The sequence below is a fragment of the Quercus robur genome, chromosome 5 (assembly GCF_932294415.1).
Source record: "Quercus robur chromosome 5, dhQueRobu3.1, whole genome shotgun sequence".
Lineage (NCBI taxonomy): Eukaryota > Viridiplantae > Streptophyta > Magnoliopsida > Fagales > Fagaceae > Quercus > Quercus robur.
In genome coordinates this window covers 63059928-63084737 of record NC_065538.1, presented here as the reverse complement: position 1 = coordinate 63084737, position 24810 = coordinate 63059928, and the positions used below count along the sequence as shown (strand labels likewise).

The window sequence follows — 24810 nt, the reverse complement described above, 5'->3', positions numbered from 1 at the left end:
TCCTTTTTCCCCTTTTTGCAAAATCATGACGTTTGATCTTTTAGGGTAATGTAAACTTACAACGCCCTTATGGCAAACAACAATTTGTACACATCAAAAATATTTGCCACGTCATAATGACTTTCCTTAAATACTACTCAATAATTAAATTATCGTTATACATATTTAACATTTGTATTTTTTTGTCGATTAAACATTTGTAAAATTTATTGCTTAAATAATTGTAAGAGTAAATGTGTCTCCCTAAATTACTCCCGAAAATACCTCTCATTTTTACGTTAATTGGGTTGTCACCTAATGCTTAGAAACTATATTGTTTTAAAAAAAAAAAAATAGCAGTCAAACGTTGATTTTTTTTTTTTTTAAATTAAGAAAAATACAATTACTCCTAAAAAAGCAATGAAGAATTTTTTTTTTTTAATAATATTTCATTATCATTACATTAATCTAATGACTACTTCATATAATTAGACGGATATTCCATCTTCTCAACAAGAAAAAAAATTACTTGCAATTATATATATATATATATATATATATAGGGGGTAGAGAGTAATGGGAATAATGAGAGTTGAGTTTTAATTGAAAATTAATTGTGGGTTGGAGAGTATTAGGGGTAACAATTTATTTGAGAAGAAAGAGGATCAAATGGTAAAATTTTCCATATAAAAAAATGATGGAATAAAATGTCAATAAAGTTAATCATAAAAGAGGGGGGGGGGGGGGGGGGGGGAGGAAAAAGGGAAAATTAAGCAATGATGGAATCATTGTATAGGTGAGAACTTAAAACGGCAAGTGGGAAAAAACAGGAAAGAATTAAAATAAGAGTAAGGTTGCGTTTGTTTCGGCTGTAAAGAAAATTGGGAAAATATTTTACACCCTTGAGGGTGTTTGGAAACACATGAAAATACGGTCAAACTGAAAATAAATTTCAATTGACCATAAAATAGAGTCCCTAACTCCGTAAAACTAACTCTATAGTTATTTTACCTTCAATAAATTTCTAGCCTCACTCAGAACTCAACAACCCAAAGAGAGAGAGAGAGAGCAGCCGAGGAATTGGACCGCTGTGCAAGCTCCATCCACCATTTCCCGTGCAAGCTGCAGCCACCATCCCTCTTCTCTTCCTCCCTCATTCTCTCTCTTACCCTCTGACCAACTAAGGTCGAATCTTCAACCACATGTCACCAATCTACCACCCACCCTCACCTTTGCTGTCGCCTCTAGATCGAACCACTGATCTCGTTGCCCAAAGCCCCCAGCTCGATACCATTTCTCACGATCTTGCCACCGCCATTATCCATCTCTTTCTCTCAAGCCATCTCTCTCCACCTTTCTCACAACTGGTGTTCCATCTGAGGAAGGACCAATTTTTTTTGTTTTGATTTTTTTTTTCTTTTTTTGTTTATATATTGAGATTTTCTAAAATAATATTTGTTTGGATCTTGGGAAAATGTGAGAAACCTGATAAAAATGTGTTTTTTAGAGCATTTTCAAGAATACAACCAAACACCATAAAATATTTTCCAAAGCATTTTTTGGAATGCAACCAAACACCTGAAAATGTTTTCCTTTCTGAAAAATATTTTCACCTGAAAATATTTTACACTCAAAAAATAATTTACATTAATCCAAACGTAGCCTAAGAAAAGAAGAGTAATGCTAGAGATACATAAGGAGAAAAACATAGAGAAAATTCTAATCAAATAATTACTCCTAAAAAGCCAATGAAGGAAAAACAACTTCCAAAAATATTTCCTTTCATAGATTATATTTTGTAAAGATGTGATGTAAAATCTATGTTTTACTCCTCCAATCTCAAGCCACATCATTTTATCACATATTTAAGAATAAGCACAATCATACCTAATCAATTTTAATACTCATATATAAATCTAACCAAATTAGGAGTTTATTGAGATGTTATTAAGTGATATGTGCTCACATTTTATTGGGTCTAGTATATATGGAGGTATATAATGCATCGAGGGCATGAGTGTTCCCTCTCACATAAACATTTAGAGTTTGTTTAGGAATAGTTTATTAAGCTGAAACTGAAAACTTTTTGTTGAAAGTATTATAGATAAATGTAAAAACTAATTAAAATAGTACAGTTAGACCCATGAATAGTACTAAAAAATGCAGTGGAGTCTATAAATAGTAGTAAAAATAAGCTGAATAGTAGTAAAAATAAGTTAAATAGTAAAATAAGTTGACTTTAAACTGTAATCCCAAATGCAATCTTAGTATGCAAGCTGAATTTTTCAGCTTATCTCCACTTTCATCTTATTTTTGCTACTATTTACGGGTCTCACTGCACTTTTTGATATTATTTATGAGTCCCACTATACTATTCAGTTTATTTTTTTAACATTTTTTCTGTTTAAGTTAAATAAACTGTTCCAAACAAATACTTAGTAACCTGCTTAAAAAAAAAAATGGATACATCCACCTCAATGCATGTTATTCACAATTTTACAATGTCATATATTTTGCCAATGGCACTAATCAAGCATTTGTATTATTTAGTTTTTGCACATTTTTATAATCTTTACTTTTTTTCTTGAGCAATATTTTACTTGAGTTTATTTTTTAGTCCAATAAACTGATGAAAATAAACTCTCCCAACCGAGCATGTACCTTATGGATTCATTGAATTGTGATTGTAATACGAATATTTTATGATATCTTATTATTGATGTGTATGCTTTACTACCAACGCTACTTTTTCATGGTTTTAAAAAACAAATAGACTAATTGAAAAACAAACAAACAAATTGACCTGCAGTTTGATTAACGGGTTAATCGAGAATTAATGTCTAGTTTGATCCAATACTAAAAACCAACCAATGTAAAAATTGTTCCAAAATCGATAAAAACCAATGAAAAGCAGTTAAGCCCAAGGATCAAAACCAGTCAACCCCAAGAATCTAAAATGGTCTTGACCAATTTTATTTTTTTCTGCTTAAAAAAAATCACATGCATTATTATTATTATAATTATTGATAAAAAAGAACTAAACTATTTATTTAATTTTAGAATCACAGGCTTGAAAAAAGTTAAGATATTCATTTAGTACTTAAAATAATTGAATGAATTTGCTATATATAAAGGAAGAATTATAGCACTTTTTCCCGTTATTTTGAAATGAGATTTATAATATTTTTTTTAGTGAATAAATGGCTTAGAATACTTTTTTTTTCCTTCCTAAAAAGAAGAATATATATATATATATATATATTTAAAGATCCTCTTTTTTTTTTTTTTTTTTTCAAGGTGAGACTTGCACAATTATTTATGACATCACCATGATCTAACTTCCAGTTGAATCCAATCTTTTATTTATTTATTTTATATATAAGATAGAAATTCTACTCTAATCTAATCTTAGTATATATGTGTGTAAACCTCCCTTCTGAAGACTTAAACTCCAGCCCTTTCCTCCCACACTCCACAAATCATTTATACTTGTAAAGTGACTACTTCACCAAGGGTGCACGGTGGTAAATCCGATCTAATTTTAAAACCTTAAACCTCTCACATTTTTTTTATTCTTTTGACTATTTTTTAATTTTTATAAAAAACTGATTTTTTTTAGGGGGGGGGGGGGGAGGGTGGTAGTGGTGGTGGGCATCCAACTATTTCATTTTGAATCGCATCATACTCCTTCAAGGTTACATAGACAACACATTGTAATTGTTACAAGCCCTAATCTAAGTCCACCTACAATCTTATTATGAATAAATGGTTAATGTAAGTAAATTTAGACACTAATGTATTGTGAGCTTATACAACACTAAATTAAGAGAAAGCATCTTATGACACTATCTTATACAACACTCCTCTCACGACCGTGTTGACCTATGAGACTCATATATTATGAGGGGAAGCTATATAAACCGATTTTCAAAATACAATTTCTCACTTTAGTTTGATTAGGTGTGATGAACGTGAGTCCCACTCAACTACAAAAAATCATGAAAATGGTGGCATTTGCGTTAGTTCTTAGTGCTAGGACTTACAACTTGTTTGCTTGTCTTTCAATTTTCAACAATCCTATCATGTACTTCATATATTACTTAACGCACAAACCCATATGCATAAACGGAAAATTTAAGAATGATTTCACTCAATCATGAAAGTGAAGCTATAACCAACAAGACCCACTTCGTTTGTTTGCTAGAAAAGTTCCTTTGTCTAATCATCCTAGCTAACTATCGTGCACATGAAAATCAAGTTACACACACACACAGACTTATTATATTGGTTTTCATTGTCAAGATAAAGATTAGAATCTTCTCAAAAAAAGAAAAAGAAAAAAGAAAGATTAGAATGTCTAGCGTCTAGGCATTAAGAAGTTGGGCTCTGAGAATAAAATCCAAGCCCAATAAGGTAAACTTAGCCTACTAAGACTAAAGGCTGAAAATGTGTTTGAACTAAAAAGCAAAGCCCAGTTCACACTCAGGTTTAGCTCCGGCCCATATATCATTCTTTCCCGAATTTCTTTTACATCAATTAAACTTAGCTCCAAAGCGCCGTTTTCTGGGTTTGGATCTTCCTCAAGCTCTTCAGAAGAAAAAAAAAAAAAAAAAAAAAAATTATACCCAAAAAAAGGTCAATTTTGTTTTTCCTCTTTTTATTTTTGTATTTGAAGAAATTATATGAATAATCTTGGCAACTAATTCTTTGTTTTATGCTTGTGTTCCCAATATTTTGTACTGAAATTGAACACGCTCACCACCTGTTTGATGAAAGTCCTGAGTGGGTTCTGTTTTGATATAAATCAGTGCTAATAAGAAAATTAAGATTAATTGTTTTGTGTGTCATGTATATGGTGCATTTGTATATGGAAGCTTTTTTTTATACATATATAAATTATCCAAAAGGTGTGTTTATGTTTTCATGGGAAAATCACTCAAAACAATTCTCTGTTATCTTGCAGGTTTGCAACTTTTGGTGCTTTGTTTTCGCTAGAAGTTCCACTCAATCTCTGAAGAGTATGTATTAATGTCAACCATTCACTCCGTGGTTATCCTGTCGGCCTCACTCACAGACAGCCTCACTTACAGACTCACAGACTCACCCTCTCATCTCTCGCTCTCACAGTCTCTACAAATCTGCTTCTTAGGTAAGGGTTTTACAATTTTGCAGTTGGGTTTTATTTATTGTTGGGGTGTGGTTTAAAACTTCTAACAATTTTGTTAGTATATAATTATTGTGATTTTTTATTTGCTAGGTTTTTATCATAACTTATTTAAGATATTATTCTAAATATTGTGAATATTTATTTAGTTTTGTTAGTGTAAATATTGTGATTATTTATTTTCTAGGCTTTCATCATAACTTATTTAAGATATTTATTTCGTATTGTTAAGTTTTTATCATGACCATAGAAGGATTTAAAATTTTGTATTGGGTATGAAATGGATGGTATTGCTAGGTTTTTTTATCATAACTTATTTGAGAATATATTTTTTTAAAGATTTGAATGGGTTTTGAAAGTCATGTCATTAGAATGATTTAGAATTTGTAATGGGTATCAAATGGATAATTAGTGTTTTTATATGTGATGTGGAATGAGTATATGCAAATTTGCTTGAGGGGTTGGGACATAATGTCATAACCATACTATATGTTGTAACTAGGTGTTTTTGGCATTTTATACGTAATGTTTGTACTTTGACTAGATAAAATGTTTTTTTGTTGACATTGAATGAAAGTGTTATATTTGTCACTAACATATTACACTTGAATTAATAGGTTAACAATGACTGTAATTGATATAAATCTGTACTACGGTGGAGAGCTTTGCAATGATGATGAGAATGAGGGATTGCCATTTAAAGGGCGGGGTATCAAGTGCTATTATATTCAGATACATCGTAGGTTGAAGACCCTGAATGATTTGAAGAGGATAATTATGGAAGAACTGCGTTTGAATCCTGTTTTGCATGACATTAAAATTACTTTTCGTTCTCCACATGAAATCCTCCATCAACACATTAATTACAGGTATATGGTGATAGAAGAAGACAAACATGTGAAAATCATGTTTGATAGGATGGAGAAAATGGCCCAAATAAATGCTATTGAGTTGTACATAAGTGCAGAGCCACGTGCAGAAGTTGGCGGTGAGGAAATGCAACAAACAACTACAAATCTACAGTCTATACTCCCAGATGATCGAAGCACCACATTAGGAGGCTATACACCCCCATGTGAAGAGACACCAACACCGATTGAGAAGAAAGGCCGCCATAGATATCGAGATAAATTTTGTAAACATCGAGATGAATCTTTTACACATCTGGAGGAGGAAGATGAAGAAGATGTTAATCAAAGTGCCATTAATGGTGAAGATCTTGATGGTAGAGATGAGTATGAAGGGACGATTGAGCGAGATGACTTTGACGAAGATGTTGATGACCATGAAATTGCTGCCAATCTTAATGCTGATGATATATTTGATTGTGATGAAAATGATGCTAACGATGATATTGGTGTCCAGCACGTTACAAACACTATCCCTGCTTACACACCTCCTGCCCCATCATTCTGTGCAAATATTTGGAAAAATATGATTGATCCTTCAAATGTTGAGATACCATTTGCTTCTACTTGGCAAGAGGGGATGAATTTTGGTAAAGGGTTGATTTTTGCCAACAAAGAGGCGGTGAAGCGTGCATTAACAATTTACGCTGCTAAGGAAAACAAACAATTTATAATCAGTAGGTCCACCAAGGTGAAATTGTGTGCAAAATGCGTGGATCAGTCATGCAAATGGTACGTCGGGGCATTCATGAAACCTAAACTTCATGGACTATGGGTGGTCACAGTTTATGTGGGTCCTCACACCTGTATATCTCTTGGGTTGTCAAAAGATGGTAGAATGATGGACTCTAATTTTGTTGCATCAGAACTTCTTCCGATTTTACTCAAGAAACACACTACTACAGTTCATGATCTCAGAACTAACATGAGCATGAAGTTTGGCCATGAGCTTTCTTATTATAAGGTATGGGATGCAAAACAAAAGGCTATTGCGAAGATATTTGGGGATTGGGAAAAATCTTACCAAAAGTTGCAAAAGTTGTTATTGGCATACGTTGATCAAGACCCGGGTACTCGATTTTTCTATCATACCACACCTGGGAGCATTGCAGGTACTAGTTTATTGCATTATGTATTTTGGGCTTTCACTCCATGCATTGATGGATTCAAATATTGCAAGCCAGTGATTAGTATTGATGGGACCCATTTGTATGGTAAATATAAAGGAAAGTTATTGATTGCAATGGCAACTGATGCTAACAACAAGGTATTTCCTCTTGCCTTTGCCGTTGTGGATATTGAGTCAGGGTCCAGTTGGGGGTGGTTTTTAGAATGCCTCAAGGAGACGATAGGAGATGTGATTCCTGATGAGGGCATTTGCATAATTTCTGACCAACATGAGGGTATCAAAAAGGCCATTGCAGCCTGGCCTAGGAATGAAAATGGAAGATTAAGGGTTTTTCACCGATATTGCCTTAGACATGTCATTGGCAACTTTAACACACATTTTCAAGACCCGATTCTAAAGTCATTGGCCTTGAAAGCGGGATATGCTACTCAAGAAGCAAAATTCAATAACATAATGGACTCAATTAAGAATGTTGAGATTGAAGCCATTAAAAAGGAGTTGACCATTGGCGTTAATGGAGGCGATCCCAAACCCTATAAGCCACACACATATCTAATGAGTGAGCCTGTGGACATGTGGGCCCAGTCACATGATGGTGGAAAACGTTATGGGGTAATGACAACCAATATATCTGAGTGCTTCAATGGTGTTCTAGAAGGTGCCCGTGGCTTGCCCATAGCAGCAATGGTTGAGTTCACTTGGTCCAGACTTGTCGCATATTTCCATGATCGGCACAAAGACATTACTCATGATCTCTTGGAGGGTAAAAGGTGGAGTAAATATGCCATGTCCATTTATGACACAAATAAACTCAAAGCTGCACAACATCATGTGGGGGAATTTAACAATCAGGATGATATTTGTCGAGTATTTATATCATACAATGACTATAGCACTGGAGGGGGACATAGTTATGAAATTCGGTTAATGGATAGAACATGTGGGTGTGGGGAATGACAAAACATTAAGATCCCTTGTTCACATGTAATTAAAGTTTGTGAGTTGCTACACATTGATCCGACCAAATATATTGACCCATGTTATAGTTTGGCGAATGCTATTAAAAGCTATTCCCATGGATTTACGGTGCCTAAGTCAGAGTCATTGTGGAGGGATGCTGATGGCCTAATGTGGCTGCCTAACCCAAGTTTGTTGCGGGACAAAGGTCGACCAGTGAAATCAAGAATAAGGAATGAGATGGATGGAGTCAAGCGAAAACTGGGAAGCTGGAGGGAGGAGTCGGATTTGAGGGAGAATCAACCCAAGCAAAGATGTGGATTGTGTCATGAAGAAGGGCATAACCGTAGAAAATGTCCGGATTCCTGTGGCGCTTCGACAAGCGGTCATGTTCCAAACTAGGTATGTGATGCTTCAATAATGTCCGGATTGTTTAAATTAATTTAGTTGCTTCTATGTTTAGTTGATATTTACTATTTTGTCTCCTAATGACGTTATTTTATGTTTTTTAGGCATGTGGTGATGTTCCATGACTGGTGTTTTAGTTGTACATTGTATTACTGTTAACTACGCTACTTATTAATATTTGACTACGTTGTATCGGAACAATATATATATATATATATATATTTTTTTTTATGCTGAATGTACTTGTAATTTCACTCTTCTCTCTCCAATGTACTTATTTCAAGTTTGTGATAGAAGCAGTAAGATTTATGATCAGAATTAAAATTATGCATTGTTGGATTAGTTGGATCTTCCTCAACTTCTTCAGAAGACAAAAATAAGAATTTTTATACCCAAAAAAAGGTCAGTTTTTTTTTCCCTCTTTTTATTTTTTGTATTTGAAAAAAATTATATGAATAGTCTTGTCAACTAATTCTTTGTTTTATGGTTGGGTTTCCAATATTTTTTTTGTACTGAAATCGAGCGCGCTTACCACCTGTTGATGAAAGTCCTGAATGCGTTTTGTTTTGATATAAATCAATGAATTGAAAAAAACAAAAAAAAGATTAATTGTTTTGTGTATCTTGTATGTGTATCAGCTAAAAGATGGTGCATTTGTAACTAATGTGTAGAGTTGGTAGAGCTATTGTTGAGAAATTTCACATGTATGTGGAAGTTTTTTTTTACATATGTATATTATCCAAAAGGTGTGTTTGTGGCTTCTTGGGAAAATCACTCAAAACAATTCTCTGTGGCATTACTTTCCAGGTTCAGATCACCAATTTCTACTGAAAATGTTCAATTTTTTTTTTCTTGTTATCTTGCTCTTTAATATTTACTACTTCCAAATCTTGCAAGTTTGCAACTTTTAGTGCTTTATTTTGCTAGAAGTTCCATTCAATCTCTGAAGAGAATGTTGGGTTTTGAGAGTATGTATTAATGTCAACCATTCACTCTGTGGTTATCTGGGATTTGTTCTAAAATAGAGGTTGCTCTCTTTTTATTGAATGACTTAATATTCCTTGAGACTTGAATTTTGTTTCTCCCATAGATTAAATATAACCCATATGAGGAATAGCAAGATGTCAGTAGTCATGAATGAGGAATAGGCTAAGCAATTGATTGTTTTCCAAGTTCTTTTGTTACATTCTCATTCCTTGCAAGATTGAAGTGATCCTCCTAGTTATATATATTTTTTTCTGGGTTTTCCATAACTTTGACATTGGTTGTATCATTTAACCTCAGTTATTTGTACTCTGAACAAAGGATCTCTCTCAGTAGAACATCTTGGGCAGGGATTTCTGCAATAACTTAGTCAAAAGATGTGATTTTTTTGTTGAAGAAACATATTTGGTACCTATATTTATATGAATATTTTTGCAGTTTCTGCATGTGTCTTCTTTTTCTAGCTTTGTGGGTTTCGGTACTGGTTAATAAATTCATATCAATTTATTAGCTACACAATACCTTGTTATTTATCATTTGTTTGATTTTCAAGTTACAGATAACAAAATTGAATAGATAGCCTCCTTATTGTACAGAAACAACCATCTGTTCAATTCAAAATGAAGGAAGAAGAAGTGAACCGATGCCAGATTAAAGACTGGTACCCAAAATTTAAGTTTGTTTCCATTAAAACCTGAATCCATGAACTTCCTGAATCCTTTATCCAGTACCTTTTTGATGATTCTGGTATTTTCCTTTAAAATAGGAATTACTGTAGCTAGTGCAAAATTGAAATATAATATTTTATTGTCTCTGTCTTCCCAAATAAATTAAATATATTTCCTCTCTTCAGTCTCTCAGCTCTCTCAACAAACTTTCTCTCAACACAGTCGCTCTCTCTCTTTTTGGTAGGTGGCGGCATCTTTGAAGATGGAAGGTGATGGCTTGGCGGCCGCAACGATGATGATCGGCATTGGTTGCTGGAATTTGTCGCAATTTTTAGGTGAGTTTGAATTGGTGCCGAATCATTGTTCTTGTGGCTTTGAATCAGTGCTGAATCAGTGTTCTTGTGGCTTTGAATTGGTGTTGAATCGATGGTGGTTATGGGTTGAATCGTTTTGGTGGTACTGAGGTTCAGGCAGTTCAATGGTAGCTTGTAGTATTAATTGCTGGGGATTGGGTTTGAATTGGTGGTGCTTGACTTGGTTTCAATGGTGCCTTTTTATTTTGGTTGCTGGGGTTGGATTTGAGAGTTGATTTCAGTGGTTGCTGGGGTTGGGTTTGATAGTTGATTTCGGTGGTGCCTTTTATGTTTCGGTTGTTGGGTTGGGTTTGAGGGTTTGTTTCAGCGGTGCTTTAAGTTTCAGTTCCTGGAGTTGGGTTTGAGGGATGGTTTCAGTGGTACTGGAGAGAGAAAGACACAGAGAGGCTGAGAGAAAGAGAAGAGAGATTGGTTGTTGATATATATTCTTTTATTGAATGATTTATCTATACTATTATTTATGGGGCTTCCCTTGTTTGGGATAAATATTTAAGTAGGGACAAAACTGGAGGACAAATTGGTAAAAACACCTCTCTAACTTCCACTTAAAACATGCCCGACAAAATTGTGGCACTCTCTTAGGCAAGTTTGTTAGAATCACGTTACCCACCTTTTCCATGCATCCTATCCTCACACAAACCGCCCCAAAATAGAAAACCTCCAAAAAGACTTTGCTCTCTCTCTCTCTCTCTCTCTGTGAGTAATGTTCGGGTAGATATTGAAGAATAGGAGATCACATATAGGAACTGCAAGGGAAGATGGCAAGGAACTGCATGGCCAAAAAAAAAAAAAAATTATTATTATTATTCTTTCTCTTTTTTCAATCTTTGTATACGTTGAATTTTGTTTGTTACTGGGTTTCAAACAGAGCTTTGTTAATAATGTTAATAATGATGCAGCAAAAAATGGGGCTCCCCTGAGAAAGAAGATGAGGATTTGGCAGTTTCCTACCTGACAAGTTTGGTAGGTTACTCTTTAATTCTTGGCTCTTTATTCTATATTCTCTGCATTTTTTATCTTTTTGGTCTTAGATATACCATACTTACTATGACTGTGATTATAATTCTGCTTACAACTGGACATTTGTAATTTTCTAAATTCGTCGTAACACATGTTTTCCTTTTATCAATATACACCATAGGGCATGCATACATTCATAATTTTTAATTTGTTAAATATTTACAGAATGTATACATACCATTTGCATCATAGGAATGGTTCTTTACATGCAAATATACACCCACAATTGTTTATATTTCTCCCTTTTTTTGGTGAAGCTAATGTCTTATTACACCATCCCTTTCTCTCTAGAGACTGGAGTTTTTGTTCTGTGAAATGACAGATTACGTTGGTGTTTCTGTGGTAGAACATTGTCAAGTCGTGGAGGCAATAGCAGAGCACATAGTAAGGGCGCAAGAGAAATAAAATTCAGCCTCCTCGTCCTATTATGCTTCTCCTACAGCGGTTATAAAGTCAAGTGTAGAATTTTCACCAATGTGATTATGTTTATATTCCCTATTTAGGTATATGTTTATTTGGTTTAAATGTGTTCATTCCTTTTCTTTTCAAATTTGGTAATTGTACACCTTTCAAACTGGGTAGAAGAGTATCCTTCTTTTCAGCAATCAGCGGTTAATATTTTTTTAATTCTCAAAGAGCTTGAAGTTAATGTGTCAAGGCCTTCACTTGGGTATTATTTTGGTGGGTAGCAAGTGTTTGATGAAAGTTGTGAGTATTAGCACTTTGCAGCAACTGGTTTGTAAAGTTGCAAGTGTGACTTAAGTATTGAGATAAAGGCTTATTTAAAGGTTCATGGTTTTCTTTATTGGATCTTTGGGAGTCTCAATCCATTTTTAACAAGCTCTTGCAAGCTTTTTTCTTAAATGTTGGTTTGTATCTTCTCCTAATGTATTGCATTTTGCTTGGTGGGAATTTTGTTTCATTCTTGATTTCTTCATCTCCATATGTGAATGATTTGTAGTTTTCATTTTTAGCTCAAATGGTTCGGATTTGTGGAAATTATTGTATTTGGTGTATAATTAGCTTTTGGGATTTTATTGTCAAATTAGACAAATTTATGGTGATTTCCTTAGTTGTTTATTTTGAGTTTTGATGTTAGGATTCATGTGGGTGGGTGCTACAAAGGACTTGAAGTATTTGAGGCCTCAAAGGGTATAGATGTGATGCTAAAGGGAAAATAAGCCTTCTGTTGGTTTCACTGTCAAGATTATGGGTCCACAATCCAACTTCCATATAAATCAACCAAATATGCTGTGAAGGGTTTTAAAAGAGCTTCAAAATCCACATTAGCTTTTACTTACAATTGTACTTTTGATCTATTTTTATTGATTTTTGAATGAATTATTTTTTTGGTTTAAACTATTGTTTTCATCTATTTTTAATCATCCTATTGTTTAGCACACTTAAGGTTACAGCAAGTGCACAAATTTGGAATTGATACTTAAACCCTTGATAGGACAAAAATTTCTCTTGGCTTAAGTAGTTGTATAAGATTATGCATGAGTGAGTGAACCCTGTCCCACTTCCCATATTTTTCTTTGTGCGTGTTAACCTTTGGTTAGGCTTAGCAATAATGGACTTCAATTTGCTGGTGATATATACAATTTTTTAATAGGACTTTCCTGTCGTTTTAATAGACTTTTTATTTTTATTTTTAATTTTATTTTATCATAATAGTAATACACCTTGGGGATGTACTCATATTTGGTTTGCAAAGTTGTAGTGGGTTACATTTAACACATTTCTATGTTAATGCTTTTCTAAGAGTGTTGCAGGTGCTTCATTAGATGGGTAAACTCACCCCAAACTTTACTTTATTACTTTCCCTTTTCTTTTTTACTTTAGTTTGGTTTGACTTTAATTTGATTTACGATTGGGTGGACATTTAGATGCATCTAAGCTTATTGGGTATATGGGGGAGAGAAATAACGCCAAATGAAAATAAAATAAAATAAAATATGAAGGTTCAAAATAAAAATTTTCAACTTAAATGGTAGAAAATAACTCAATATTTATCTTATGTTAACGGAGAACAACATGAGATTCAAATGTGGTTCAAAAGAAGTTACTACAAAATTTCCCCCATGACAAAAAAATTAATACCACACACATTGTGTAGAAGTATTAAGTTTGATTTTCGGTATTCAAATTCTAAATCTAATTATTTTAGTATTTCTAAAATTAAACAATTAATTATCAAATTAGTAGATACACAAAAAATGAACTAGCCTTTTAGCACGCCCTCATATGCATGCTCAAAAGTTCTTCTATTTTTTTTATTTTATTTTTTGTAAATGTTAATAATTTGCATCCATTATAATTTGATTATTACATTTTCTAGATAACAAAAAACCTAGGGGTGTAATGAGTGTTGCGTTTGTGGGTGAAAATTTTTTCATCACACCCTAGATATTTTTGTGATTAGAAAATATAATAATCCCAAATTATAATTGATGCAAATTATTAACTTTTACCAAAAAGAAAGAAAAGAAAAGCCTTTGAGCACGTGTTTTAGCACGTGCTCAGAAGCTAGTATTATTTAATGAGTTGTATATGAAAAAAGAAAAGAAAAGAAAACAAAAAGAGATGTTGGATGAGTTGTAAAATAATATGTTAAAATAGGCAAAGTAACTTTTTAAAGGGTAAAATAATAAATTTTTTAAAAATCCGGATGCTAATGCTCTTATACCAAAAACCTAAGTTGGCAAAGTTGGTTTATGTGCATGTATAAACGTAATGATTTTCATTTGATGAAGTTATATAAATTAGATTCACCTTTTTTTTTTTTTTTTGTGTTAAACTTAATATATAATACATATTACGAAATTGAATATTTTTGTTATGAACAAATTGCGAATAATGATTTGAAATCTTATGAACTTAATCATAAACTTACAAAAAAAATTAATCTTAAGTCTATATAAGTATGTTTTTATATACATGTTTGTAAATAAAATATATATTAGCCTCATCGCACACTACACACATGCTTAAAGGCTTTTTTTTTTTTTTTTTTTTTTTTAAATTTTAAAATTTCTCATTTTCTTAGTTTGTGTTTTATACGTTTGTCCAGTAAGATTCATGTGTTTGCCAATCATGGAAAATAAACACTTAAATAGAATTGAGGGATTATTTTGGTGGGTGTTTTCATTTTTTGGAGTTAGGTCTCATCACATTTCTGGTTTCATTGGGGATTGACAAGTGTACAAACATTACTGAATAAAAACATAAACCTCGAATGAAATTAATGAAATTTTTTTACATTAACCAAAAAAAAAAAAACCCTTCAAGCTTGTATGTAGCATGTGTGATGAGACTATTTGTATTATTAAAATTTGTATAATGAATATTTTGTTTATGTTATGTTTGGAGCACTACTTCATGCTTAGAGCGCTAGTATTGGGGGTTGTAAAAACCCCCTAGTTGCTATTTTTCCTCCTAAACCCTTAAAACCATGCTCCATCTGGGTTTGTAAACCCAAAATGTTTTCCACCCATGCTACAATAAGGTTGCATATCTACAACCTCACTGTTCACAGGATGTAGACTTAAAAACTAATATTTTATTAACTCTCCCACTTCACTTTCTCATCTAACTCTCTCTTTTCTCTGTCTTCACTTTTCACTGTGTCTCCCTCTTCTCTCTATTTCACTCTTCTCATCTCTCCTTCTGCTCTCTCTATTTCTCTCTTCTTCGTTCCTCCTTCTTCTCTCTATTTTCGTTGTTTCTCTTTAATCTATCTTTTCTTGTTTGAGACATTTTTGGTTGGATCAAATCGGTGGTGGCTGGGTTTCAAGGGTGGAGATTCGGTGGTTGCTGGGTTGGTTTTGGTGGTGGAGTTGAATCATGGGTGGGTTTTGGTGGTGGGTCTTGGTGATAGTGAGTTTCGCTAATGGTGGGTTTCAATGGTGGCTGGATTTCAGGGGTGACGATTTGGTGGTTACTGGATTGGGTTTTGGTGGTGAAGTTGAATGGGTGGTTGGGTTTTGGTGGTGGGTCACTATGATGGGTCTCAATGATGGTGGGTTTCAGTGATGGGTTGTTTGGTGGTTATTGTGGGTTGTGCAAGGGCTGTGGGCTTGACAGGGTCTCTATGTCTCATCTCTCTCCCTCTTTGTTATTTTGGTGGTTTTTTCTGGTGGTGGTGATGGATTCCAGGTGATGGTGGTATGTTGTGGGGTGGTGGCTGCTGTGGTTAAGGCTTTTGTTGTTGTCGTTATGGGGTTTAATTTTGGGATGGGTATTGACAATGGTGGTGGTGGTGGTTAGTTTTGATTGTTGTACTGGTGGTGATTGGTTACTTGATTTTGATGTGCTGGTGGTGGCTGTTGTGAAGAATTGGTGTTTGTGGTAGAGTTTTGGTGGAAGGTGGGTTGCGTGGGTTTACTAGAGAGAGAGACAAAGAGGAAGAGAGATAGAAGAGAAGAGAGAGAAACAAATTTTTTATATTATTTGATTGTGTAGTTTATATTATTTTAATGAGTTATATGTAAAAATAGAAATTTGAATGTAGGGTGAGTTGTAAAATGGGTTGGTAAAATAGATAAAGTGGTGTGTGAGGATGCAAAATAGAACTTTTTTTGCATTCCGGATGCTAATGCTCTTAGAGTTAGAGAGCCTCTTTTTATTTTTTGAGCCGTTTGTAATTTTGCATGGTTTTATTTATTTATTTTTATTTTTTAATTTTTTTTAATGAGACAATAAAGTGGCAATTTTTATAATAGTGTTTATTGAAAGTTAAAGGTAATAAAAAATTTATAATATCTAGTCCAAAATGCCCTTGGGATTTTGGATTAGTGGCAACTCTAGATTATGGAAGCAAGAGAGGAGCCAACTCTAAATTTTGTAATATCGACTTTTTTTTTTTTTGGGAGAGAATATCATCCTATGGTATCCGCTCTTGATGATAGTTCTTATCATCAAACTAAGACACTAATCGGTTATTTTTTATAATAGTGTTTATTGAAAGTTAAAGGTAATAAAAAATTTATAATATCTAGTCCAAAATGCCCTTGGGATTTTGGATTAGTGGCAACTCTAGATTATGGAAGCAAGAGAGGAGCCAACTCTAAATTTTGTAATATCGTCTTTTTTTTTTTTTTTTGAAGAGAATATCATCCTATGGTATCCGCTCTTGATGATAGTTCTTATCATCAAACTAAGACACTAATCGGTTTTTTGTGTAGATGGGGATTGAACCCCAGATTTCTTATTTAACCATCAGAAACTTTACCTGTTGAGCTAATTGGAACCCACTTGTATTATTGACTCAAGTTGTTTAATAATTGTTCAAATTGAACCCTGTATCTTAATTTCCTTCCCTATAAGTAACAAAAAATGGTCATGTGGTGTGCATGTGAGGTGTGACCACTTTCCTATAATAAAAAAATAATAATTAAAATAATATGTGCACATCACATGATTATATAATTAATCAAATTGAGATGGAGGGATTAATTCGAAAGATTCTTAAACCTTCGAGGGGTTAATAATACAATTTGAGTCAGTTTGGATAAGTTGTTTTAAAAAGTGTGTTTTCAAAAAATAGCGTTTTTAAAACGAGTATTTTGAAAACACATTTTTTAAAATTACACTTAAGTGTTTGGTAAAACATGCTGCCCTAATATTATTGTTTTGAGCAAATTACAAAAAAGGACTTTACAGGTTGATACTGTAATGATAATAATAAAAGTAATAATATATATTTTTTATTTAATGATGTAATAATAAGAAAACATCCTATAAAAAAAATTTAATAACAACAACAACAATAATATAGTTCTATTTAATAGTGTAATTTATTTTTACCTAATTTTTATCTTTCCCAATATCTATCTCCTACTACCACAAGCTTCTCTTTCACTTGTTGAGTAGTTGGACAGAAATCCTCTACACTCAACCACATGGTCCGCATCTAACCTTAGTAATTTCTAAACAAATTCATTCAACTGCATCCAAGCTTCTCCAAATTCATCTTCTTCGCGTCACCCACAACTTCATCCCATACCAAAATAATTTTGCTTTCGCTCCAATTTTTGCATTCCCAAAACAAAGCCGAGCAGAATTAGATAGTGGCAAGGTGTAGAGGAGACAGATGATAGCCAGGTAGCGAAAAAGGCATTAGTATTTGTGAGGATATTTTAGGAATTTCAAACTTAAATGACTATGATAGTTGCGTTTTTTATAAAAGCCACACACCACTGTGTTTTGCAAACGTGAAAGGCCTCGTTTGGTAAAATATCTTAAACATATGTTTTCAGTTTTTAAATAACATTACACGTATTTTCACACACTTTTTCACCTATATGTATTTCAAAAAAATACAAACAACATTACTCAAACTCTTCTACCAAACAGGAGTTTTAAAAAATGCAATGCCAAACGAATATCTTCTAGCGTTTTTATTAGATACCCCACAATTGGAGTGAAAATTGATAACACATGGATCAATTTGCAACTGATCCAAACGCTAGGTCTTTTTACATTTTATCCTAATATCTACAACTAAACCAATTTTAATTTATAGGCGGTAGTTCATAAGTAGTACATCCTAAAGATGAGAAGGCTAGCATTTTTTTTAATAAATAAATAAATTAATGGTTGGAGGAGGGAAAATTTGACCACGGATATCTCTATTGGAAACGCTAGGCGATACTAGTTAAGTTACAAAACTCTTGGTAAAGAGGTTAGAATTAAATTTGTACTTACAATAAGAACTACTAAAATTTTACATCATGATGATAAGGTAAAAAAAAAAACACATATGTAAGAAAATTAAACATCCTAAACTTTGCCCAAAAAAAAAAGTGTGACACTATCAAGGGATCCATAATCCATCCAAGTTCATAACAACCAAATCGAAGCTTGATAATAAGCTTCGATCCACTTGTAATCACATTGAGCAGGTAAAAATTTAAACAATCTTCAATAAACATCACGAAATATTTTCTAACATTCAACAGGTCTCGTAGGAATTAATTAGGAAAAATTTCTATCAACAACCTTCACTGCATTTGTTTTGATAAAAATTGATTTCTAGAAAATATTTCCCCAATTTTAGGTGTTTGTTGCAATTGAAAATGCTGGTTAACCTAAAATATTTTTAGGTTGATTGTAAAGTAAAGGCTCTTTGGGAGTAAAACGTTTTACGCTTGTATTTTTAGTCCAAATATTTTATGCATCAGTGATCAGACAATACAAAGCAACCTATCATTTTAGCCCCTTAACACCCCTAATCCCATTGATTCTCAAGAAAATCAAAACAAAAAATGTAAGAGAAAACCAGAATAAAAATTTGGTTTGGGTTTGTAGAACTTGTATATGGCATTTTGTTATGGAATCTTGAATTGTGATACAAAATTTGTGTTTGAAGGTTGATGTTTATAAAAGATTTTTTTTTCTTTTCTTCTGTTTTTAATTTTATTGTTATTAATTCTACGATTATTTTTAATGTAAGAAATTTAAAAATCCTACTTTGTTTTGGGCAGTAACAATGATCACCTAACAACATTGATAGGAGAACTGAATTGAATAAATAAAAAGTTAAAGAACTTAAATGAATGAAATTAAAGTTACATAATTGAATTTTAGGCAAAATTAGAGGTTGTAATTTGTAATATGGCTTATAAAAAATTCTAATGTATATGTTATGTTTATGTTATTCAGTTTATATTTAAATATTGTATTCAAAACAAATGTTTCTTAATTTTCTACATTCTTAATCCTTTAGGACTTTTAAAATGGTATATATGATATATTAGAATTGAGTAGCATCTCATGGGGGAAAAACATTACAAAAATTTAATTATTAAAAAACAAAAAGGCATTGAGCATAGATATAAAGTAGATGCTTTTTTTTTCCTTTGCCATATGTTTTTGAGTGTTTGGATTGTAAACAAATTTTAGTATTTGAAAATCATATTTTTCTTACATGTGTCTTATTTAATGTTATCGTATTTCACATGTTTTGACATATAAATTTTTTTTACATGTTTTAATTGCTTTACAAATGTCATATACATCGTAGAGGATGATCATAATATACACTCTAAAATTATTTTCTAGGCTTTTTGCCTCGTGGCTGTCCTTTATAAAGTTAAGCAATTATATGCTTAAAAGGATTCAATCATGCATTATATTTGATCTATCTAAGTTAAGATTTTAAAATTTCAATCCCAATTCTATTAAGTTTGTGATTTTAGTTTAGTTGAGATTTTATAATAATAATAATAATAATAACAATAATAATAATAATAAAGGCTACTTGGCAAGCTATGTGAGAACCTAAGTGGCATTAATAATAATATTTTAATATCACTATTAGTGTGTTTGCTTTTCTCTATCCACCTATGTACAACAACAGCTATTTTAACATAATATAAGAAGGTTATGACCTAAACTAACACATTTTAAATATTATAGACCATTTTGACGCACTGAGTAAAAATTAGTGACCAAAATGGTGATTAGACCAAATTTTTATGTTGGAAAAAAATTGAATGTTTATATTCATGTTTATGTTTATTAAGTGTTTGTTTAAATATTGTATTCAAAACAAATAGTTCTTAATTTGCTACAATCCTAAACCTTTAGGTTTTAGGATTTAAAAAAAAAAATGCTATATTAAATGTAAACATGATATGGTAGAATTGGTTAAATATGTGTGCACTTCCCCTTTTTTTGGTACTTCATTAATCATGTTTTGGAGTTGTTGTAGTAAAATTATTGTTTTTGATATTTTAAGCACTAATAAAATTAGTTTTAATGTAACTCTTATGTGAATTAAAAAATTAATTAAATTTAAGATGTTTTTACTAAGAGATTAATAATAAAATAAAGGCTAACAAACTAAATAAATAAAACTATAATAATAATAATAATAATAATAAGATGCTAGAAAATGCATTATTAAACTTTCAAAAACTATCGCATCACATCCAAGCATCCTATAAGAAAGTAGAGGAAAAAAAAGTCCAAACACGTACAAAATTGGAATGATGAAAAATAAATTTCCTTTGATTAAAGGAGTGACCATTTGTAGGTGTCTTTTGTGCCAAAAGAACCAAATAGAATTTATATGCTAGCTGTTGGGATCTCCAAAAGCACACAAGAAGTTTTAGATTTTGGAAAAAAACTGTTATATGCACTTTGTTGCACACATATTTACACACAAGCGAAAAAATATTTGAAATTGTGACTTTTAATGGGTAGTTTGAACTTTGAATGGAGGAAAACTAGCCGGTCATCCAAACTTTCCATAAGTCATGATTTCTAAGTTAGAAATCATGACTTCAAATCACAATTTCAGTTATTTTTTCACTTGAATGTAAATGTGTATAAAACAAGACGTTTGTAACAAACAATGCTCTTAGATTTTTATCCATAAATTGCAAAGTTGGCATGTCAGGTAACTTAACTACCTTTCAAGCTGAAATTAATGTGGGACTTAATAGGTTAGGATATCAAGGATGAGTTCAATATATCAATTAGATTTGGAATATATCAATCAACTTAAAAGTCAAAAGTTTCAATTATTTCGTCTACTTAGTGAGAGGGATGTGCAGTTTAGCAACTGAACTTTCTCTTTGAAAAGTCTGACTCAACAAAAAATATTTCGTCTACTTAGCCTTTGATAACAATTCAGCAATCCTTGCTAAAGAGCTACGTGCCTCATACTTGTGACAAGTAAAATATTATTGTTGAGGCTAGGTGGTTCTGGTACTTGTGAATTTCTATCAAAAAAGTCAATACTGAGTAAACAATTCTGGAAGTTCATGGATTTGGGTTTTAATGGAAATAGACTTAAATTTTGGGTACCATTCCTGAATCTGGCATCGGTTCACTTCTTCTTCCTTAATTTTGAATTGAACAGATGATTGTTTGTGTACAATAAGGAGGCTATCTATTTAATTTTGCTATCTATAACATGAAAATCAAACAAAAGATAAATAACTAGGCATCGCGTAGCTAATTAACTGTTATGAATTTATGTAACTCTTTTAGGGGGAAATGTTGAAGTTCCCCCATATTTTAGTTTACAAAACCAACGTGATTCGTGTAAGCTTTTAGTTTACCCTGTTTTATTATTGTATTCAAAACTCAATTCAGTGAGTGAGGATCACTAATGGGCCTTTTCTTGATTATTCAAAGTGCAATTTTCACGACTTGTAAACCAAAAATGTCCTTTTATGAATTTGGTTGACAGAAAGTAAACAATTTCTATGGAATATTGGTATCTTCTTCTTGTTTAAAACACATAAAAAAATATCAAAAAATTTGAAAACTAACCAGGTTAATTCTACATCTCATAATTTGAACTAAAGTTCTGGGATCATGTGTGATGGTCAAACATTATTGCACTTGGGATGATTATATTATATATCATCTTATTACTTAAAGGGTAAAGTCAAAGTTGCAGAATGAAATCTCTTATATAAACTGAAGAGAGATGCATGAATCCAAATAATAAAGAATCACTTAGGGTTCACTTGGATATCACTTATTTTGCTAAAAACTAAAAGTTGAAAACGCTGTAACAAAATAATTTTTAAATGTGTGAATAGTACCATGGAACCCATTTTTAATGAAAGTTTTGTTGAAAAAAGAAGTTTGTGGGTCTCGTGCATTGTTCATGGGACCCACTGGAATTCAGTTAATACTCTTCTCAAAAAAAAAAAAAATTCAAAAAATCAAAAAACGTGAAACGCAAAAACGCAGGGACGTGGATGTGTATCCAAACGGATACTTAATGCACAATGTTTCATGGAAATCATGAGAAAAAAGACTAGTACATGCCTAGGTGCCCTTATAGTACACATATATATACTACTTCATGACTATCTACGATAGATTTCCATATTTATGGTCCGTTTGGATGGACGTGGACGTGTATAAAAACGGATACTTAATGCACAATGTTTCATGGAAATCATGAGTAAAAAGAAAATAAAGAAGACTAGTACATGCCTAGGTGCCCTTATAGTATTGTAAGCGACTAAATTTCTAGTTTGAAATAAATCAAACAAGTAAAATAGTTTCACAAATGCAAATTTGTATTGATGATTGTGTGGTACAATTCTCGATCACTCTTTTGTAATTTCAGAGAATTGTACCACATAATCATCAATACAAATTCGTATTTTTGGCTGTATTTTGTGAACTTGGTAATGTGACGTGTCAACTTGTGATAGGTCGGGAATTTTCCCTCTCTATAAGTACACATATATATACTACTTCATGACTATCTACAATAGATTTCCATATTTATGGTTTATTTGGATTGAGGGGGAAGGAGGAAGAGTAGAGTAGAGTATAATTGGTCCAAAATTAGTTTATTTTGAACCAATTTTACTCTACTTCCCTCTACTCTTCCTCCTTTCCCCCTCAATCCAAAGAGGCCATTAAACTCTTCAAATGGCAAGGTTCTTTTGGCTATTCTATTTCCATGATACACGGATAGTGGGAACTAGGAAAGAGTCTGATTTTTTTTTTTTTTTTTGGGAGGGGGGTTGGGGGGGGGGGGGGGGGGTGGGGGGGAGAACAAAAATAACGTGAGTTGTTTAGAGAATCTCATGAAATGATACTGTTCAAAGTTTACTGTCTTCACAAAATTCATATAGATGAGAAAAAAAGCTCATTGGAATTTGTCAGTTGTCTTGATAAGATTGAGAGCTATGATCATTTGAAAACAGGCTTCTTAATTACCACTCATTTTTTGTGCCATTTATCCACATTCTATCCACAGTACTATACCCTTCTTCTTCTTCTTTCTTTTTTGTTTTTTTGTTTTATTTTGTTTTGTTAATAACAAACAAAATCCAAAATTATTGTGTCTATTTATTATTGGAACTGGCTTGGGCTGTAGAGTGTGTACGTGTGTTTAATATTTACCATGTGTTCACATTGTATTGGATCTAATATATGTGGAGGTATATCATACATCAGGTGCATGGGTCCTCCATTTCACATAAACCTTTAATAACTTGCTTTATAAAAAAATTGGATACATCCACCTCAGGTCCTCAATGCATGTTATTCACAATTTTACAATGTCATATATTTTGCCAGTCGCACCTAATCAAGCAATTGTTTTATTTAGTTTTTGCACATTTTTATAATCTTTACCTCTCTCTTGAGCTATATTTACTTAAGTTTATTTTTTTAAGTCCAATAAACTAACGAAAATAAACTCTCCCAACAGAGCATGCACCTTATGGATTCATTGAATTGTGCTTGTAATATGAATATTTGATGACATCTTATTATTGATATGTATGCTTTACTATCAATGCTACTTTTTAATGGTTTTAAAAAACAAATAAACTCTTTCAACCAAAAAAAAAAAAAAAAAAGAAAAAAAAGAAAGAAAAGAAATAAAAACAAACAAACAAATTGACCAGCAGTTTGATGGGGTTAATCAAGAATCAATGTCTAGTTTGATCCAATACTAAAAACCAACCAATATAAAAATTGTTCCAAAATCGATAAAAAACAATGAAAAACAGTCAAGCCCAAGGATCAAAAGCAATCAAACCCAAGAATCTAAAATGGTCTTGACCATTTTTTTTTTTGGCTTAAAAAAAATCACCTGCATTATTATTATAATTATTGATAAAAAAAAGAACTAAACTATTTATTTAATTTTAGAATCCCAGGCTTGATAAAAGTTAATATATTTATTTAATACTTAACATACTTGAATGAATATGCTATTTATAAAGGAAGAATTATAGCACTCTTCCTCCTCCTTTCGGATCGAGACTTATAATATATATTTTTCAAGTAAATAAATGACTTAGAATACTTTTTTTTAAATTTATATATATATATATATATATATATATAAAAGATCCTCTCATTTTTATTTTTTTAGGGTGAGACTTGGATTTATTAGTTATAAAATCATCATGATCTAACTTCTAATTGAATCTGATCTAATTTTAAAATCTTAAACCTCTCACTTTTTCAATTCTTTTGACAATTTTTTTTAATTTATAAAAAAATATTTTTTTAGGGGGGGTGGGGGGGATGGTGGTGGTGGTGGTAACCTCTCACTGTTAGTTTTTTTAAGACATTCTCTCCTCTTCCCGTGTGTGTGTTAAAATATTTAGTATTCTTAAAAAAAAAAAAAAAAAAAATTCCTTTTGAACTTCATCATACTCCTCCAAGGTTACATGGACAACACATTGAAATTGTTACAAGCCCTAATCTATGTCCACCT

At 32.1% G+C, this 24810-nt stretch overlaps 1 protein-coding gene across 13 annotated transcripts; it reads left to right on the top strand.

The window, feature by feature from the left end:
* The first annotated feature begins 4503 nt into the window (after positions 1 to 4503).
* Positions 4504 to 12396, top strand: LOC126726631 (uncharacterized). Of its 13 annotated transcripts, none has more exons than XM_050431931.1 (8): positions 4504 to 4614; positions 4943 to 5128; positions 5761 to 8539; positions 8889 to 8947; positions 10126 to 10190; positions 10442 to 10532; positions 11471 to 11534; positions 11883 to 12396. In XM_050431931.1, exon 3 carries the CDS (start codon positions 5768 to 5770, stop codon positions 8135 to 8137), a length of 2370 nt encoding a protein of 789 aa, XP_050287888.1. In that variant the 5' UTR covers positions 4504 to 4614; positions 4943 to 5128; positions 5761 to 5767; the 3' UTR covers positions 8138 to 8539; positions 8889 to 8947; positions 10126 to 10190; positions 10442 to 10532; positions 11471 to 11534; positions 11883 to 12396. The 13 variants fall into 13 exon arrangements, with proteins under 13 accessions (XP_050287888.1, XP_050287889.1, XP_050287884.1 ...); XM_050431932.1 differs by having other exon boundaries at positions 10089 to 10190; XM_050431927.1 differs by having other exon boundaries at positions 8840 to 8947.
* The last annotated feature ends 12414 nt before the right edge of the window (positions 12397 to 24810 follow it).